Source organism: Cololabis saira, chromosome 16, assembly GCF_033807715.1.
Source record: "Cololabis saira isolate AMF1-May2022 chromosome 16, fColSai1.1, whole genome shotgun sequence".
NCBI lineage: Eukaryota > Metazoa > Chordata > Actinopteri > Beloniformes > Belonidae > Cololabis > Cololabis saira.
In genome coordinates, this window is record NC_084602.1 from 11,159,261 (window position 1) to 11,179,012 (window position 19,752).

Sequence of the window (19,752 nt, forward strand, 5' to 3'; positions counted from 1 at the left end):
ATATCTGTTTGTTACATCCTCTGGATTCTATAGAGTTGTAGCAGTATCAAATACTCCTCTTGGTTGTTTTAGATGGTTGAGCATGGAGGATTTTATCGCACATCAGACCAGACTTGGGTCAAACTGGAGAGAATCCAGTTTGTTGGAGCCTGCAATCCTCCCACTGACCCTGGCAGAAAGCCTCTCACACACAGGTATGGTACTTGGATTTTACACTTTGTTTTTTTTTAGACTAAAATAAGCCCTTTTTCCTATTTAACTTAGGAAAAAATGCTAAATTTCATGTGGTGTTACAAGAGAATGCATTACATATGGCAAGTCCTAACAGCAATTCCTTTCCCTAGGTTCCTGCGTCATGTTCCTGTGGTGTATGTGGACTATCCAGGCCCCGCGTCTCTTACCCAGATTTATGGAACCTTTAATCGTGCCATGCTGCGTCTTATCCCATCTCTACGAACCTATGCTGAACCTCTTACTGCTGCAATGGTTGAGTTCTACACCATGTCTCAGGTACAGGATGGAATGAAATGTCTGCGTAAAAGAAGAAACAAAAAAAAAATAGATAAATAAAAAATGACGTTTCATTGATCACTATCTGATTGTTTCCATTCTTCAGGAGCGGTTCACCCAGGACATTCAGCCTCATTACATTTACTCTCCCAGAGAGATGACCCGCTGGGTAAGAGGCGTCTTTGAGGCCCTGCGGCCACTAGAAACTCTCCCTGTGGAGGGGCTGCTCCGGATCTGGGCGCACGAGGCTCTCCGTCTCTTCCAGGATAGGTGTGTGGATTTTTCCGTGAAGCTGAGCTTAATCTTTAGCTGCACACGCTTTAGTACTTTTTGGCTAAACATTTAGAGCGATCAAATGGGCTAAATGGTTTCTTTTTTCCCAGGCTTGTCGGTGATGATGAGAGAAGGTGGACAGATGAAAACATTGACATGGTTGCTCTTAAACACTTCCCCAACATTGATAAGGAGAAGGCCCTCAACAGGCCCATCCTGTACAGCAACTGGCTCTCCAAGGTAAAGTGGAAATATGAGAAAAATCCTATTTCATACAATGGTAACATAATTTACAATCAATCATTTATTTTAACTCACCACCATGATCACATGGTATGGAGCACAATTACACAAACATTTGTACATTTATAGCAAGTGGCGGGCTGTACATGTTCAACTAAAATACTCAATTTGGCAAAATACAAATCATTTAAACGGAGGAAGGACATTCTTCAAAAAGGCGCCTAATTTATAAATAACATTTAAATTATTAGATTGAAGTAACAAAATCAATTTAAACATAGATGGTCGGTTTGTATAATACTTTGGTAAATATTTTTGTCTGAGATTCATTATATTTACATTTTTAAATTCAAACAAAATATGAAACTCATCTCCAATACGGTTGACATTACAGACGTTACAGAATCTCTGACTTCTATCCAGACATTTATACCTTCCAGTGACTTTTGGGATTATGCATTATTCATCCTAAAATTACATGTTGACAGAGTTATATTCATTGATTTTTATTTATTTGTTGTGTGTGTTTCCAGGACTACATCCCAGTGGAGCAGGAGGAGCTGAGGGACTACGTGAAGGCCCGTCTGAAGGTCTTCTATGAGGAAGAGCTGGACGTCCCTCTGGTGCTCTTCAATGAGGTGCTGGACCACGTTCTCCGAATTGACCGGTGAGTAATAAAGGTTCAGCTTTATCTTTCAGTGCTACTCGCAGGTTGGACATTTCAGATCTGAACTATTTTACAAGGAGTAAAGAACAAAAATGATCTTTTTGCAGAATCTTCCGTCAGCCTCAGGGCCATCTCCTGTTAATTGGTGTAAGTGGAGCAGGAAAGACCACACTTTCTCGCTTTGTCGCCTGGATGAACGGATTGAGTGTCTACCAGATCAAGGTTGGTGTCATAAATGTCAAATTGATTTAAAGTTGTATTAATATACGTGCCTGACTGTACGCTGATTTTTTTTTTTTTTTGTTCTCAGGTGCACAGGAAATACACCGGTGAAGACTTTGACGAAGACCTCCGTACGGTGCTCCGTCGCTCAGGTTGCAAGAATGAAAAGATTGCTTTCATCATGGATGAATCAAATGTGCTGGATTCTGGGTTCCTTGAGAGGATGAACACACTGCTGGCCAACGGAGAGGTAACTGGAAGCTGTCACACCAGTTTGTCTTTGTGGTGCTCTGAGTTCCCGTTTTGTTTTTTAAACATGTTTCTGTCTTTATTTTTTGATTGAGTGATTGTTCTGTTTCTTGGCTTTTTGTAGGTTCCTGGCCTGTTTGAGGGAGATGAATACGCCACCCTGATGACTCAATGTAAGGAGGGAGCCCAGAAAGAAGGCCTGATGCTTGATACTCACGAGGAGCTGTACAAATGGTTCACCAGCCAAGTTATCAGAAACCTCCATGTGGTTTTCACCATGAACCCGTCGTCAGAGGGCCTGAAGGACAGGGCTGCCACATCTCCTGCCCTCTTCAATAGGTACGGACCTATTGTGAAAGAACAGTTTGCATACAAGTAGGGGTGTAACAATATATCGTGCCACGAAATTTCGCGATACAAAAACGTATAGTCCCTAATTCACATCAGAATATAAAGAATATATTTATAAAATAATGAACCCTGAATTACCAAAATAACCTTCTTAACAAAAATAAATCTCCTCTTACACTTATAAGGTGAGCATGAATCAATCTTTTTTGTATGTATTTATTTATTTAATTTTAGTTGTTAAATTTCTGGAAAAGAAAAAAGTCAAATCATACATGAGAGAAACTATTCAGTTTGTGGCAAAATATATTTACTTTTATGAAACTGAAGATGCATAATGCAAACCTGACATTTACTTTTAGTTCAGTTTGTGGAAAATGGTTGGCCTGGCTTTCTCTTTAAAACTTAAACAGTTATAAAGCATTACAAACTGGAACAATAGGGCAAACCCACAGCATTGTTTTGTATTCAGTCATATGTTCCTCATTCAAGGTTGATAAAAAATACTGCTATAATATCGAATCGTTATCGTGACCTCAATATTGTGTATCGTACCGTATCGTGAGATTAGTGTATCGTTACACCCCTACATAATGGTAACAGACAATTGTGTTAAAAGTTAAGTTTGTTCACTAAAAACGTTTTCTTGTTAGGTGTGTGCTGAACTGGTTTGGAGACTGGTCCACAGAGGCCCTTTATCAGGTGGGTAAAGAATTCACCAGCAAGATGGACCTGGAGAAGCCCAACTACAAGGTGCCAGATTACATGCCCATCGTTTACGACAAGCTCCCCCAGCCACCGTCTCACCGTGAAGCCATCGTCAACGGCTGTGTATTCGTACATCAGACTCTTCACCAGGTATGTTAACAGGGATGTGAGCGGTGAAATTAAACTGTTAAGCTTTTGACTAATTGTACATCGCCATGTCTTTTTAGGCTAATAACCGCCTGGCAAAGCGCGGTGGTCACACCATGGCAATTACTCCTCGCCACTACCTCGACTTCATCAACCAGTACGCCAACCTCTTCAATGAGAAACGGAGTGAGTTAGAGGAGCAGCAGATGCACCTTAACGTGGGTCTCCGCAAAATCAAGGAAACCGTCGATCAGGTAAATTAATCTCCCATTTTGTTTAATGTTCTGATGGTAGATCAAATCCAGGTCTGGCTTTTGTTTAATTACCCCTTTGTATTTTCTGCGACCTCGTCAAGGTGGAGGAACTTCGTCGTGATCTGAGAATCAAGAGCCAGGAGCTGGAGGCAAAGAACGCTGCTGCTAATGACAAGCTGAAGAAAATGGTGAAAGACCAGCAGGAAGCTGAGAAGAAAAAGGTACACAGGAAGAAATTTTACACTATGATAGAACAAGAATTTCCTCCTTTTTATGAATGTTTTTTCCACCTCTACATTAGACACTGCCAGGCTATTTGAGTGCATTGGTTCACATGTTAATTATTTGCTGTTACTTCTATTCCAGGTGATGAGCCAGGAGATCCAGGAAGCCGTGTACAAGCAGCAGGAGGTGATCAAGGACAAACAGCTGAGTGTCACACAGGACTTGGACCAGGTGGAGCCGGCTGTTATCGAAGCTCAGAATGGTACGGTTGTTTCTCATGCATTTGGTTTCAGCTGTTATGTGTTTTAACTTGTTTGTTTAAAAAACTGCACATCATTGTGCATCTAATGTAACATATTTTGCATAAATGTGACTCCAAGTTAACAGCTTAATTTTCTGTTCACATCCACCCATCATCATTACCCCTTTTCCTCATCATAATCCTCACAATTGTTCACCTGATGTTGGTAGCTGTTAAGTCTATTAAGAAGCAGCATCTGGTGGAGGTCCGTTCCATGGCTAATCCACCTGCAGCCGTCAAATTGGCCCTGGAGTCCATTTGCTTGCTCTTGGGTGAAAGCACAACTGACTGGAAGCAGATCCGTTCCATCATCATGAGGGAGAACTTCATCCCTACCATTGTTAACTTCTCTGCTGAAGAAATCAGGTGAAATAAGATGAAAACTGTGATGTTGACATTTATTAAATAGTTCTTTCTCTCCCTCTCTCTCTCTCCCTCTTTGTCCTTTTGCTTTTCTTCTCCCTGGGTCTGTTTTCAAATTCCACATCTGACCTTGAACACTCGTTCACCACCTCCTCTTATTTCCTTAAAACACATTTCCTCCTCCCACTTAACTAGCTGTGAGTTCTATTAAGCGGCAGCACCTAGTAGAAGTGCGGGCTATGACCAACCCCCCAGCTGCAGTCAAACTGGCCCTGGAGTCTATCTGCCTTTTGCTGGGCGAGGAGACCGGTGACTGGAAAAAAATCAGACAAGTTATTATCAGTGAAAATTTCATCAGCAGCATAGTCAACTTTTCCTCTGAGGAAATGAGGTACCAGTGTCGGAATGGCAGTTTTGTCTTCATCAAATGGAAATGCATATAATCACATCACTTAGTATGCATGATGTAGGTTGATTTATAAAAACGTAATCGGTCAAGTTACAATCATGGAATGAGGTTTGTGAGCCGTGTTCATTGTTGGTTGTAATGACTTCAATTATCTTTAAAGGGAAAAGGTGGCTAATTGTAGCCTCCACAACTCAAGATTAAAGCAATGCACTATATTCATTAAATTTCTTGTTTGATTTCCAGTGATTTGTTGTTTTTTTGTTTTGTTTTCCTTCATATTTCATGAAAACATTTGACTTCTGCATTAACTTCAATTGTTCTCTAACTCATTGTTCTAAATTTTACTTTATCCAGCGACTCCATTCGTGATAAGATGAAGAAGAACTACATGTCTAACCCAAGCTACAACTACGACCAGGTCAACAGGGCGTCTCTGGCTTGTGGACCTATGGTGAAATGGGCCATTGCTCAGGTATGGAAGCCTAAATAATCTGAAAATGAATAGGATGATCCGATAAAGTACACCCTTCTAATATATACAGTGATTTACTCCTCTAGCTCAACTATGCCGACATGCTGAAGCGTGTGGAGCCTCTGCGTAATGAACTTCAGAAGCTCGAGGATGATGCGACAGACAATAAGACTAAGGCAGAGGAGGTGGAGCAGATGATCAAGGACCTGGAGGCCAGCATTGCCCGCTACAAGGAGGAGTACGCCGTCCTGATCTCTGAGGCCCAGGCCATCAAGGCCGATCTCGCTGCAGTCGAGGCAAAGGTGAACAAATCGTCCTTGGGTTGTACTCTCTTCCTTTTGTCTGAACTAAACCGAAGTAGAAACAACTCACTTTTCTCTTTACTTTCAGGTGAATCGCAGCACAGCCTTGTTGAAGAGTCTGTCGGCTGAAAGAGAGCGCTGGGAGAAGACCAGCGAGACATTCAAGAACCAGATGTCCACCATTGCAGGGGACTGTCTCCTCTCTGCAGCTTTCATTAGTTATGCTGGCTACTTTGAGCAGCAGATGAGGCAGAACCTGTTTACGACATGGTCTCATCACCTACAGCAAGCCAACATTCAGGTATTTGAAGCTCCGGTCCAGATGCTCCTTTTTGGCTTGTGCACAGAACCTCAGGCATATTTCATAGTGATGGAAATTAATCATGACTTTTTTTTTTTTTATATGGCATTTGAAATTATATACGGTTTCACTGCTTTCAGTTTGTAAAAGTACATTTCAGACACAATGGTAGAACATTAAAAAATTTTTAGTAGGGCTGGAACTTTATTGCGTTAATTACGATCAATACAGAAAAATAATGCAACAAAAAAAATATAACGCATTTTAATCGCAATTTACTTTTGCACTCCAAACAGTGCGGAACGAGTTCCCGGTATAAGTTCTCCGTAATACTGATGCACAGAACTCAACACGAGAAACAACAATGGAAACTAAACCACTGGGACTACAGAGTGGAAACCTGGATAAAAGCACAGTTGTGTGCTTTTATCCAAATGTATCCAAATTGCTGCTCGTTCCCTCGCCCGTCTGTCACCATGATGCTTATATTCTGCGCTGGGCTTGTGTTCTAAACAAAGTTTCAAGATGGCAGCACGCAGTAAATGGTGGTCAAGAGTAGAGACCATTTATTTAATAAATAGCTTGGAGGTCCTGGAAATAATTAAAAGAACAGATGGAAACAGGAAACATCAAAATGGTGAGCTTTTCAAAGTTGTAAGCGGCTAAGTTTGTTTTTCTTCCGGTAGACGTAACTTCCGGTCCGCCCCCCTAGCGTCGGCTGATCCAACTTATGAACTGCTATATTATATATTGATTTGCGATTAATTAATTACAGAGCCTCTAATTAATTAGATACAGTTTTTTAATCGAGTGCCAGCACTCATTTTTAGTAATCTGATGAAGGCTGAAGTACTTTCCAAACTCTCACCAACCAAATGTTTTCCCTCCAGTTCCGTACAGACATCGCGAGGACCGAGTATCTGTCGAATGCGGATGAGCGGCTCCGTTGGCAGGCCAACTCCCTCCCAGCTGACGACCTCTGTACTGAAAACGCCATCATGCTCAAACGGTTCAACAGGTCAGTGTGTTGGGTTTTTCCCTCATGGAGCATAATTGAAATGTGATTTAAAGGTTTTATTACGATACTTAGTTTTAATCCTCAACTTGTCTATTTTAGGTACCCGCTGATAATCGATCCATCCGGCCAAGCCACAGAGTTCATAATGAATGAATACAAGGAACGCAAGATCACCAGAACCAGCTTCCTGGATGACTCCTTCAGGAAGAACCTGGAGAGTGCTTTGCGTTTTGGAAACCCTCTGCTGGTCCAGGTAAGAGCAGCTACATCTCTTAACAAACATTTCATTGTGTTTTATGTGATGTAAAACCACTTTTTTTGTTTGTTTTTTTTCAGGATGTGGAAAGCTACGACCCCATCTTAAACCCAGTGCTAAACAGAGAGGTGCGTAGGACTGGAGGACGTGTCCTCATCACCCTCGGAGACCAGGACATTGATCTCTCCCCTTCATTTGTCATCTTCCTCTCCACTCGTGACCCAACGGTAATGTTTCTTTATTTTATTCAGTATTTGATGAAGATTGAGAATTATGGATTAAAAGGTTGTTCATTCGTGTGTGGCATCTTCTGTCTCCCGTCTCCATCTCCTGCCTGCAGGTTGAATTCCCACCAGACTTGTGCTCTCGTGTTACCTTTGTCAACTTCACGGTGACACGCAGCAGCCTCCAGAGCCAGTGCCTCAACGAGGTCCTGAAGGCTGAGAGGCCTGACGTGGATGAGAAACGATCTGATCTCCTCAAACTGCAGGGTAAGCCAGACAGACAAAGATATACAGAAAGATGGACAGGATGTGGGGAGGAGAGGTCGGTGAAATGATGATCAATATCTTCATTTTCAGGCGAGTTCCAGCTGCGTCTGCGTCAGTTGGAAAAATCCCTCTTGCAGGCCCTCAACGAGGTCAAGGGTCGCATCCTCGACGATGACACCATCATCACCACACTGGAGAATCTGAAGAAGGAGGCGGCTGAGGTGACCAGGAAGGTGGAGGAGACGGATATCATCATGGCTGAGGTGGAGGCCGTGTCCCAGCAATACCTGTCCCTGTCGTCCGCCTGCAGCAGCATCTACTTCACCATGGAGGCGCTCAACCTGGTCAGGACACGTCTCACTTCTGCTCTTCAATCAGTATCTTCTAGTCCAGGGGTCGGCAACCCAAAATATTGAGCCATATTGGACCAAAAACACAATAAACAAATATGTCTGGGGCCGCAAAAAAATGAAAAGTCTGGTATAAGCCTTAGAATGAAGGCAACACATGCTGCATGTATCTACAGTATATTAGTTATAACTGTGGGAAGATTTTTTTATTTCATTATGCACTTCGAGAAAAAAGTCCAAATGTCGAGATTAATGTTGAAGTACAATCTCGAGAAAAAAGATGAAATGTCAAGAAAAAAGTCGAAATGTCAAGAAAAAAGTCAAAATTTCGAGAAAAAAGTCGAAATGTCGAGATTAAAAAGGAAGAAGAAAAAAGAAAAGAAAGAAGAGAAAAAAGAAATAAAAGAGAAAAAAGGGAAAAAAAGGTCAAACATTTTTGAAAAAGCTCCAAAGGAGCCACCAGGGCGGCGCTAAAGAGCTAAAGGCTCTAGAGCCGCAGGTTGCCTACCCCTGTTCTAGTAATTTATGTTTCTGCTGCAGCGTTTTTCTAATCACATACTTGTCCTAAAATTGAATTGAAAATGCAAAGATGCCTTTGGGCAAATAAATGAATATTATTAGTTCTGCAAATAAACAATTTAGTTTGTTTTTCCCCTTCTTTCAGATGCACTTCCTGTACCAGTACTCTCTTCACTTCTTCTTGGACACATACCACACAGTTCTGTATGAGAACCCCAACCTCAAAGGCATCACCGATCACTCGCAGAGACTCGCTGTCATCACCAAGGACCTTTTCCAGGTTTGAAACACAACTTCACAAAGGCTAAAGTTTTTTTTTTTCTTTCTTTTTTCCCCACGTAGAAACAACAGATGTGATAATGTTTGATCTGGTCTGGTTTGTTTTGCATTAGGTGGCATTCAACAGAGTCGCCAGGGGAATGCTGCACCACGACCACATCACCTTTGCCATGCTGCTGGCTAAGATCAGCCTGAAGGGCATGACCAGGTAAGATGCTAATATTACTCCACTGGTGTACCAGTCGTAGTATCGCGTGACGAACAGTTGCTGTGACTAAATTCCCTCATTAATGTCAATTTTTCCAGTGAGCCATCATATGATACAGAATTCCAGCACTTCCTGCGAGGTAAGGAGATTGTACTGACAGGAATGGCACTGCCCAAAGTGAAGGGTCTGACCAACGACCAGTGCGAGGCCATGGTCCGACTCAGCCGCCTGCCGGCGTTCAAGGACCTGGTGGGCAAAGTTGAGGCTGACGAGGTGAGTTTTATCAGATGCTACCCACTGAATAGAGCTTACGTTACGTATAAACTGTAAAAGAGATTAATTCCTGCTTTGTTTTGTGACTTCAGCAATTCTTCATGTGGATTGAGAGCAACACTCCAGACCTGGCTGTTCCATATCTGTGGTCAGAGGAGAAGCAGTCAAGTGAGTACATGGACTAGACACAGTGCAAAATATTCATAAATGTGTATGTTTTAACTAAATCTGGGCGGTAGATAAATACTTTACATGCGTAATCTTTTACTAACGTGAAATGTTCCCTGCTCAGCTACCATTGGTCAGGCCGTGCACCAGCTGTTGCTGATCCAGGCCTTCCGTCCGGACCGTTTGCTGGCCATGTCCCACATCTTCGTCTCCAAGGTGCTGGGAGAAACCTTCATGAACATCATTGAGCAGCCTCTTGATCTGGCTCATATCGTGGACAGTGAGGTACTGTTGGACATTTTATCACTCATCTCACTCATCTTCTCCCGCTTATCCGTTACCGGGTCGCGGGGGCAGCAGCCTCAGCAGGGATGCCCAGACTTCCCTCACCCCAGACACTTCCTCCAGCTCTTCCGGGGGGAGTCCGAGGCGTTCCCAGGCCAGCCGAGAGACATAGTCTCTCCAGCGTGTCCTGGGTCTTCCCCGAGGTCTCCTCCCGGTGGGACATGCCTGGAACACCTCCCTAGGGAGGCGTCCAGGAGGCATCCGGTACAGATGTCCAAGCCACCTCAGCTGACTCCTCTCAATGTGGAGGAGTAGCGGCTCGACTCCGAGCTCCTCCCGGGTGACCGAACTCCTCACCCTATCTCTAAGGGAGCGTCCAGCCACCCTGCGGAGGAAACTCATCTCGGCCGCTTGTATCCGCGATCTTGTCCTTTCGGTCACTACCCAAAGTTCATGACCATAGGTGAGGGTAGGGGCGTAGATTGACCGGTAAATCGAGAGCTTCGCCTTTCGACTCAGCTCCCTCTTTACCACGACGGTCCAGTACATCGACCGCATAACAGCGGACGCTGCACCGATCCGTCTGTCAATCTCACGCTCCATCGTTCCCTCACTCGTGAACAAGATCCCGAGATACTTGAACTCCTCCACCTGAGGCAGGACTTCTCCACCCACCCGGAGAAGGCATGCCACCCTTTTCCGGTCGAGAACCATGGCCTCGGTTTTGGAGGTGCTGATTCTCATCCCTGCCGCGTCGCACTCGGCCGCAAACCGCCCCAGCACATGCTGGAGGTCCCGGTCTGATGAAGCCAACAGGACAACATCATCTGCAAAAAGCAGAGATGAAATCCTGAGGTTCCCAAACCGGATCCCCTCCGGCCCCTGGCTGCGCCTAGAAATCCTGTCCATAAAAATTATGAACAGGACCGGTGACAAAGGGCAGCCCTGCCGGAGTCCAACATGCACCGGGAACAAGTCTGACTTACTGCCGGCAATGCGAACCAGACTCCTGCTTCGATCATACAGAGACCGGACAGCCCTTAATAGAGGGCCCCGGACTCCATACTCACTCAGCACCCCCCACAGAATGACACGAGGGACACGGTCAAATGCCTTCTCCAGATCCACAAAACACATGTAGACTGGTTGGGCAAATTCCCATGAACCCTCGAGCACCCTGCGGAGGGTGTAGAGCTGGTCCAGTGTTCCACGACCGGGACGAAAACCGCATTGTTCCTCCTGAATCCGAGGTTCGACTATCGGCCGTAATCTCCTCTCCAGTACCCTGGCGTAGACTTTCCCCGGGAGGCTGAGAAGTGTGATCCCCCTATAGTTGGAACACACTCTCCGGTCCCCCTTTTTGAACAGAGGGACCACCACCCCGGTTTGCCACCCCAGCGGTACTGTCCCCTTCCTCCATGCAATGTCGCACAGGCGTGTCAGCCAAGACAGCCCTACGACATCCAGAGACTTGAGGTACTCAGGGCGAATCTCATCCACCCCCGGTGCCCGGCCACCGAGGAGCTTACGAACCACCTCGGTGACCTCGGCTTGGGTGATGGATGAGCACGCCTCCGAGCCCCAACCCCCTGCTTCCTCAGTGGAAGGCATGTCAGTCGGGTTAAGGAGATCCTCAAAGTATTCCTTCCACCGTCCGACAATGTCCCCAGTCGAGGTCAACAGCTCCCCACCAGCACCATAAACGGTGCCGGCAGAGTACTGCTTCCCCCTTCTGAGGCGCCGAACGGTCCTCCAGAATTTCCTCGAGGCCGACCGAAAGTCCTCCTCCATGGCCTCCCCGAACTCCTCCCAGACCCGAGTTTTTGCCTCCAAGACTGCCCGATCCGCGGCCTGCTTGGCCTGCCGGTACCCATCTACTGCGTCAGGAGTCCCACAGGCCAACATAGCCCGGTAGAACTCCTTCTTCAGTCTGACGGCATCCTGTACTTCCGGTGTCCACCACCGGGTTCTAGGATTGCCGCCACGACAGGCACCGGAGACCTTGCGTCCACAGCTTCGAGCCGCCGCGTTGACAATGGAGGCAGAGAACATGGTCCACTCGGACTCAATGTCCCCCGCCTCCCCCGGGATCCGAGAGAAGCTCTCCCGGAGGTGAGAGTTGAAGATGTCCCTGACAGAGGGCTCAGCCAGACGTTCCCAACAGACCCTCACAATCCGTTTGGGCCTGCCCGGTCTGTCCAACCTCCTCCTCCGCCAGCGCATCCAACTCACCACCAGGTGGTGATCAGTTGACAGCTCAGCCCCTCTCTTCACCCGAGTGTCCAGGACATGCGGCCGAAGGTCAGATGAAACGACAACAAAGTCGATCATTGACCTCCGGCCTAGGGTGTCCTGGTGCCACGTGCACTGATGGACACCCTTATGCCTGAACATGGTGTTCGTGATGGACAAACTGTGACTCGCACAGAAGTCCAACAACAAAACACCGCTCGGGTTCAGATCAGGGAGGCCGTTCCTCCCAATCACGCCTCTCCAGGTATCACTGTCATTGCCCACGTGAGCGTTGAAGTCCCCCAGTAGAACAATGGAGTCCCCAGTTGGAGCACTATCCAGTATTCCTCCCAGGGACTCCAAGAAGGCCGGGTACTCCCCACTGCTGTTCGGCCCGTAGGCGCAAACAACAGTGAGGGACCTATCCCCGACCCGAAGGCGCAGGGAAGCGACCCTCTCGTTCACCGGGGTGAACTCCAACACATGGCGGCTGAGCTGGGGGGCTATAACCAAGCCCACACCAGCCCGCCGCCTCTCACCCTGGGCAACTCCAGAGTAGTGGAGGGTCCAGCCCCTTCAAGGAGCTGGGTTCCAGAGCCCAAGCTATGTGTGGAGGTGAGCCCGACTATCTCTAGCCGGTATCTCTCAACCTCACGCACAAGCTCCGGCTCCTTCCCCCCCAGCGAGGTGACATTCCATGTCCCCACTGTGAGGGTTGATGTCCAGGGATTGGGTCGTCGAGGCACCCCGCCACGACTGCTACCCAGCCCACAATGCACCGGCCTGCCATGGTCCTTCCTGCGGGTGGTGGGCCTACTGGAAGGCGGACCCGCGTCGCCGTTTCGGGCTGAGCCCGGCCGGGTCCCACGGGCAAAGACCCGGCCACCAGGCGCTCGCCTACGAGCCCCGACCCCAGGCCTGGCTCCAGGGCGGGGCCCCGGTGACGCCGATCCGGGCGACGTAACGGTCCTTGATTTGTTGTTCATCATGAAAGGCTTGTGAACCGCTCTTAGTCTGGCCCGTCACCCTGTTGGACATTTTATCTTTATTTTTTTGTGAAATTTTGCTACTCTGTGTGTTGATGTACTTTTTTCTTGTGTCCTACAGGTGAAGCCCAGCACTCCGGTGCTGATGTGTTCTGTACCGGGTTACGATGCCAGCGGGCTGGTCAGAGATCTGGCTGCTGAGGAGAACAAACAAATCACCTCCATTTCTATCGGTAAGAAGGAACTCTCTTAACAGGATCTGAATTGTGCTACTGTTGAAACAATTTGTAAAGAGGTGAATTATTATATTTGGGGACATTTTTAAGTATTTGTGTACCATTATTGTCCACAGGGTCGGCTGAAGGTTTCAATAAGGCTGACAGAGACATCAACACCGCTGTCAAGTCTGGCAGGTGATTAACTTTGTTTGAGTGTTTTTGAGAAAGTGCCACTTCCTTTGCGCTGGTATCAAGAGTTTTTTTGTTGTTTAAATCCTGCAGGTGGGTGATGCTGGAGAATGTCCACCTGGCTCCTGGTTGGCTCATGCAGCTGGAGAAGAAGCTCCACTCTATGCAGCCTCATGCCAGCTTCAGACTTTTCCTCACGATGGAGATCAACCCCAAGGTACAACAAATTACTCACAAGATTATTGTCATCATCATTTCATCAATTTCATGTAAACTCAAGTGAAAGACTTTTGTTTCTCCAAGACTTCCTGGTTTTCTTAGTACATTGTTTCTGTGGTAGGTACCTGTGAATCTGCTTCGTGCTGGTCGTATCTTCGTGTTTGAACCCCCTCCTGGTGTCAAGGCCAACATGCTGAGGACCTTCAGCAGCATCCCAGTGGCTCGCATGTGCAAGGTGATGCAAACGAGCACAAAACAATGAGTGATTAACCGTCAGTGTCGTCTCCACTATCAGAAAATAGATTTTTATTTTTCCGGTACCCCCTCCGTGTGTCTGCAGGCTCCCAACGAACGTGCTCGTCTCTACTTCCTGCTGGCTTGGTTCCATGCAGTCATCCAAGAGCGCCTGCGTTACGCTCCACTCGGTTGGTCCAAGAAATATGAGTTTGGAGAGTCGGACCTTCGCTCTGCCTGTGACACCATCGACACCTGGTTGGATGACACCGCTAAGGTTAGAATCGGCTGTACAAATGTCTCCTGTGTCAGAAAAATTATTTGTTGCTAATAGAAACTTGTATTTACAACCCATCATTTCTTACTGTTAATTGTAAATGTGTTACATTACGACGGAGTATTAGGGCAAAGACAAAAAAAAAGACAAAAAAAAATTGAATAAAGTCATAATATGAGAATAAAGTCGTAAAATTCCGAGAATAAAGTCGTAAAATTCCAAGAATAAAGTCATATTACGAGAACAAAGTCGTAATGTTAGGACTTTATTCTATTACGACTTTATTCTCATAATTTTACGGCTTTATTCTCATTATATTATGACTTTATTCTCGTAATTTCCAATTTTTTTGTCTTAGTTTGGCCCTAATACTCCGTCGTAGTTACATACAGTAAGTTATATTTCTAACATTTACAACAGGGCCGCCAGAACATCGCACCAGACAAGATCCCCTGGGCGGCTCTGAAGACACTGATGGCCCAGTCCATCTACGGCGGTCGCGTTGACAACGAGTTTGACCAGCGCCTGCTCATCACATTCCTCGAACGCATCTTCACCAAGGCAAGCTTTGACAGCGAGTTCAAACTGGCTTTCAAGGTTGACGGACACAAGGACATCAAGATGCCCGACGGCATTCGGTCAGTATTGCTTTTTTGGGGATTCCACCATTTCTAAGTCCATAAATATTAAAGAGAAAATTGTCTGAGTCAAACCACAAAATGACCTTTGGGATTTGTTACAGGCGTGAGGAGTTCATGCACTGGGTGGAGATGCTTCCTGACACTCAGACTCCGTCATGGCTGGGGTTGCCTAGCAACGCTGAGAAGGTCTTGCTCACCACTCAGGGTATGGATCAGCTGATAATCTTAATCTCCTAAACTCTGATCATTTAACGTTTCCACACTTACAACTTTTCTTTAGCTTTGTACAAGGCCAATTGTTTTATTTTCAAAGGTTACATAATTAATTAACTATTTCTATTTTAGTGTTCTAAATCTTACTTTGACAGGTTCTCCCCATCCAAGCCAGGATCTTTCGCTTTTGTGTCTATGTGCAGTAGCAAAGAACATGCGCTGGGGGCTTCATATGCAAACGTATAATTTTCCGCCTTCATCTCACTTGTCTCATCCGTTAAATTTCTATGGTTTTCCACGGAGTCCCAACTTTCTTACGTAGCGGTTTAGAATAAATTTAACTGTTGTCATAGTCATGTTTCTCAAAAGGTGCTCTGCCCAAGGGATTGATGTGAATCCTCACCCTCCAGCAGCTGTACTTCACAACCATCATGTTGCTTTGAGGTCGTCTCCCTCCCACCCTCACATTAGGATTTTGATCAAACTCCTACCTCCATATCCTCCATATACTTCATTTCCTTTATTTATGTATCCTCCTCCCATTTTCAAATTGGTTCCCAAACTCCCATAAGCCCAGCATCCTCCCTTTGGACCATATTTTACATCCCTCCAACCTCACTTCCTCCCCTCAGAAGCCTGCCTCCTCGACTTGTATGCAACACCCCCCCCCCTTGTTTTTCTTTTACAGAATTGGGTAGCTGAGAAAGGGATTAATTTACACGTTTTGTTATTATTTTGAGTCTTATGTTTGTCTTTAATGTTGCCTGAAGCCTGGTGTGTTTCGTATTATCCAGCCTCTTTCATAATTTCTGTCTGGCACAACTCCTTTTTGATTAAATGCTTAGTTTCTGTTCCACAATTAATTTCTTGTCCCTCCCTACCACCCACTTTGGGCTCCTCTTCCATCCCTCCACCACCTCCCGCCCTGCACACCTGCTCCCATGGCCGGGCTGCACAGGAACTGACATGATGGGTAAGATGCTGAAAATGCAGATGTTGGAGGATGAGGATGACCTTGCCTATGAGACTGAGAAGAAGGAGCGCGCGTCGTCCACCTCTGACGCCCAGCCGGCCTGGATGAGGACCCTCCACACCACCGCCTGCAACTGGCTGCAGCTTATGCCACAGATGGTTAACCCACTTAAACGCACGGTGGAGAACATCAAGGTAAATGCAGATCTACAATCTAAACCTTGATGTAGTGAAATATGTTTTTTAAATTAGTCTTTATTTATTAAGTGCCTGACTTAAGAAGTAAAAATCAAGAAAGACTAGGATGTCTTGTTGTATATTTTATTTTTTTATTTTTGTGTCATGTCCGAAGACCCATCCCTTACAGGATTATAAGACACCAGAAACAGAAAATCATCAATATGACTTAATTGGGAGCTGCACAATGTACACCGGAAAAACAAAATAAATAAATTTAAAATTAACAAAAAAATAAATAAAATACTTAATATTTCTTTCTCCCCAACAAAAACCAGAATGGATATTTTCACATATATGTTACTTTTCTTCGTTTATCCCATGCTTTCTCTAAATAATCAGCAAGTGCAAATACTTTATAATCAAACATCCATTTGAGCCTCTCAGCATCAGGCTGTATTTGCAGTTGTATTTGCCATCTGTATTAATAGTAATATCATTTGTCCAAACACTTTCACCAGGATCCGCTGTTCCGCTTCTTTGAGCGTGAAGTTAAGATGGGTGGCAAGATGCTCCAGGAGGTCCGTCAGGATCTGACTGATGTGGTACAAGTCTGCCAGGGCAAGAAGAAGCAGACCAACGACCTGCGCACACTCATTAGTGACCTTGTCAAAGGTTTTGGTCACTTTTTTTTTTCTCCTCTGAATTTAGTTTGTTGAAAATGTTCATGGAAAGAGACTGAGTATACTTTGTCTACAGGAATCCTCCCTCGCAGCTGGTGCCGCTACACAGTCCCAGTCTCCATGACGGTGATCCAGTGGGTGGCAGATTTCAGTGAGCGGATCAAACAGCTGCAGCAGATCTCCCAGGCAGCCGCCAGTGGGGGTGCAAAAGAACTCAAGGTACCCACGTGAACAAAAATGAAACAAACTGATTCTTAAACAGCAATCAATCTAATATGGACTCGTAGAACTGTAGATGTACCTTTTTTTTTTTTTCTACATTTATGAATTCTCCATCGTCTTCTTTCCTTCCTAGAACATCCACGTGTGCCTGGGCAGCCTGTTTGTCCCAGAGGCGTACATTACCGCCACTCGCCAGTATGTGGCACAAGCCAACAGCTGGTCCCTGGAGGAGCTGTGTCTGGAGGTCAACGCCACCACCGCCCAGGGGGCTGTGCTGGATGCTTGCAGCTTCGGCATCAAAGGTCAGACAAAATACATGCCATCTGCTCTAGTGAAGGACCACAACATAATGCAGGGTTCATACGTTTGAAAAAACCTGGAAGAGTCATGGAATTTGAAAATGTCATTTTCTAGGCCTGGAAAAGTTTTGGAAACATAAGTTCACCCCAAAAGTTTGGGAAAAGTTATGGAATGTATTTTTCTCACTTAATGAATATTTAGTAATAACAGCCTATAAGGTTGATTTTAAAATTGATCAATAAATATTTCATATAGAAAAGTCTCACTCGTGACGTGCCGAGCATCTTGCAGATCGGTTATTATTAGTTATTACAGTTATATTAGATTACTATACAGCATATACTACAACATAGTGCTGGTATATCAGTGTTAGTTTAAACAAATGTTTATTTTGTATTAAACCATAATTGTCATTAGATCTCCACTGTGGTGACTTTTTACATAGTTTTATTCCTATATTTCATTCATACATTGATGTTTTAGAGGTCATGTATAGCCATGGAAACTTGCTGCCAAGTCGTGGGAAAGTCATGGAAATTTGTTGATTAAAATGTGTATGAACCCTGATAATGGCAATTTCACATTTCCCGTCATCAAAAGATGATTCCAAGTGGTCACTTAGTTGCATTTCAGTTGGCATAAATAAGCATGGGCTTGGTAGTAGAGCTGTGCTGCACTTTCTAAAGGTTCGTCAATGCCTCACAATCATTTGATAAACGGCCCCATCACCGAGACTGTGCTGAAAGTCTGGTCCATATTAGAGAAATCAGTTCCTCATACAAAAGAGGTTTTATTTTTTATTCTGTTAGTATGTTTCTTTTTTTTACTAAGCATGTTTGTTTCTTCCAGGTCTGAAACTGCAGGGAGCTACCTGTGCCAACAACAAGCTGTCTCTTTCCACGTCCATCTCCACTGAGCTGCCTCTGACTCAGCTCCGCTGGATCAAGCAAGGCAACGCAGAAAAGAGACACCAGGTACTATCAATACACATGAAAACCTCAAAATCAACACTATACTTTTGGCCAGTGTTTAAATAAAAGATTAAAATAATTGTTTATTAAATTGAACCTTTTGTCCTACTACCTGCAGGTAACTCTGCCCGTGTATCTTAACTTCACCCGGTCGGACCTCATCTTCACCGTTGACTTCGACATCGCCACCAAGGAAGATCCACACAACTTCTATGAGCGTGGAGTTGCTATTCTGTGCACGGAATAAATATAACCAAGTCATTCCTAGGCTAAAAAGTCTAAAAAAAAAAAAATCAGTTAATCACTTTCATTATCGTCAATGTATTAGTAGTTTTAGCCTGTTGTATTCCATGATGAAATTGGATTAGTTATAACATGAGCCATTCATAGGGGGTTGAGGAAGTGACTTAGAAGGTGAAAAGAAGGTTGTCAGGTGTCGAATGAAAGGATGTCAAGTGTTGAATGAAAGGAAAGTATGTGGGGAAAAAGGAAAGTTGGAATTAAAATGTTATAAAAGATGGATGCTTTTAGTATGAATAAAAGTGATTGGAATCAACAACATGCCTTCAGTCTGGACAGTTTTAATTTTTTTTCTGCTCATAACATTGAGTGTTATTTCAAATTTGACCACCAATATCGTGGAAAAGTAACAGTCTGAATTAAAATTGTTGATTGAGAATTTACCATACGGCTCTGAGATTATAGTCTGTTGAATTTGAAGGCAGCAGTAGAAATGATGCTCCTTATTTATCATTTCAGACCACATTAGAGTTTTTTTGTGTTATTTTTGCTAGTGGGTTTGGGATTTTGTCCAGTTGGAAGATCTCACTTTGCCCAAACTTTAGCAGTCGGATGACTTCACATTGACTTCCATGATTGTGGTATACAGGGAGTTTGGGTTTCAGGGTTGACTACAAGGTGCCCATGGCCTGCAACCTCAACACCAACACAGCTGTAGGATGCATAAGGGTTTGTTCATTTATTCTTTCCAACACTTAAAGGCAAAGAAACAGTTATGTGAAACGTCCAGTTTTCAGATTATTGGCCCATACTGGTTGGGATGAACAGCTGTTTCATAGGAGTATACAAGCACATAAGTAACGGGACGTAGTTGCAGTGTGTAGGATTAGACATCTGTTGGCAGAAAAGCAGTGATTCATAATCATTTCTGTTGGATCTTTTGAAAGTACGGTTTCAGCAGCCTCGGTGGTGACTGATAAATGATATGCGAGGCAAGTGACTGGTGAGGTTAATGTCAAAATAAACTGTTGTGGTACTGCTACATGGAGTCCATGTATTACAGAAAGTATTACAGAACAAACGGCTTTAAAGAGAGCTTTTCCATCACCGCTCCTCAAACATCTGTAGTTCCCTCTG

The 19,752-nt window shown here is 44.8% G+C and overlaps 1 protein-coding gene across 2 annotated transcripts in view; it reads left to right on the forward strand.

Annotated features, from left to right (window-relative positions):
• dync1h1 (dynein, cytoplasmic 1, heavy chain 1) overlaps positions 1–18,938 on the forward strand; it is a 34,891-nt gene extending 15,953 nt beyond the window's left edge. Inside the window, exons 40-78 of one of the 2 annotated variants that reach the window (XM_061743158.1) lie at positions 73–194; positions 345–510; positions 617–780; positions 894–1,023; positions 1,560–1,693; positions 1,801–1,915; positions 2,004–2,165; positions 2,289–2,503; positions 3,166–3,370; positions 3,448–3,621; positions 3,723–3,842; positions 3,988–4,108; positions 4,318–4,513; positions 5,274–5,391; positions 5,478–5,693; positions 5,782–5,994; positions 6,885–7,012; positions 7,112–7,265; positions 7,349–7,495; positions 7,609–7,759; positions 7,850–8,103; positions 8,774–8,908; positions 9,021–9,115; positions 9,214–9,388; positions 9,481–9,556; positions 9,681–9,841; positions 13,181–13,292; positions 13,412–13,472; positions 13,560–13,683; positions 13,807–13,920; positions 14,026–14,196; positions 14,617–14,834; positions 14,939–15,042; positions 16,009–16,217; positions 16,721–16,874; positions 16,959–17,101; positions 17,238–17,406; positions 18,254–18,378; positions 18,494–18,938. In XM_061743158.1, coding sequence (XP_061599142.1) covers positions 73–194; positions 345–510; positions 617–780; positions 894–1,023; positions 1,560–1,693; positions 1,801–1,915; positions 2,004–2,165; positions 2,289–2,503; positions 3,166–3,370; positions 3,448–3,621; positions 3,723–3,842; positions 3,988–4,108; positions 4,318–4,513; positions 5,274–5,391; positions 5,478–5,693; positions 5,782–5,994; positions 6,885–7,012; positions 7,112–7,265; positions 7,349–7,495; positions 7,609–7,759; positions 7,850–8,103; positions 8,774–8,908; positions 9,021–9,115; positions 9,214–9,388; positions 9,481–9,556; positions 9,681–9,841; positions 13,181–13,292; positions 13,412–13,472; positions 13,560–13,683; positions 13,807–13,920; positions 14,026–14,196; positions 14,617–14,834; positions 14,939–15,042; positions 16,009–16,217; positions 16,721–16,874; positions 16,959–17,101; positions 17,238–17,406; positions 18,254–18,378; positions 18,494–18,622 — 5,880 coding nt within the window. In that variant the 3' untranslated portion in view covers positions 18,623–18,938. Of the gene's footprint in view, positions 1–72; positions 195–344; positions 511–616; positions 781–893; positions 1,024–1,559; positions 1,694–1,800; positions 1,916–2,003; positions 2,166–2,288; positions 2,504–3,165; positions 3,371–3,447; positions 3,622–3,722; positions 3,843–3,987; positions 4,109–4,317; positions 4,514–4,705; positions 4,902–5,273; positions 5,392–5,477; positions 5,694–5,781; positions 5,995–6,884; positions 7,013–7,111; positions 7,266–7,348; positions 7,496–7,608; positions 7,760–7,849; positions 8,104–8,773; positions 8,909–9,020; positions 9,116–9,213; positions 9,389–9,480; positions 9,557–9,680; positions 9,842–13,180; positions 13,293–13,411; positions 13,473–13,559; positions 13,684–13,806; positions 13,921–14,025; positions 14,197–14,616; positions 14,835–14,938; positions 15,043–16,008; positions 16,218–16,720; positions 16,875–16,958; positions 17,102–17,237; positions 17,407–18,253; positions 18,379–18,493 lie in introns of both variants that reach the window. The other variant, XM_061743159.1, reaches the window with a different exon arrangement.
• The last annotated feature ends 814 nt before the right edge of the window (positions 18,939–19,752 follow it).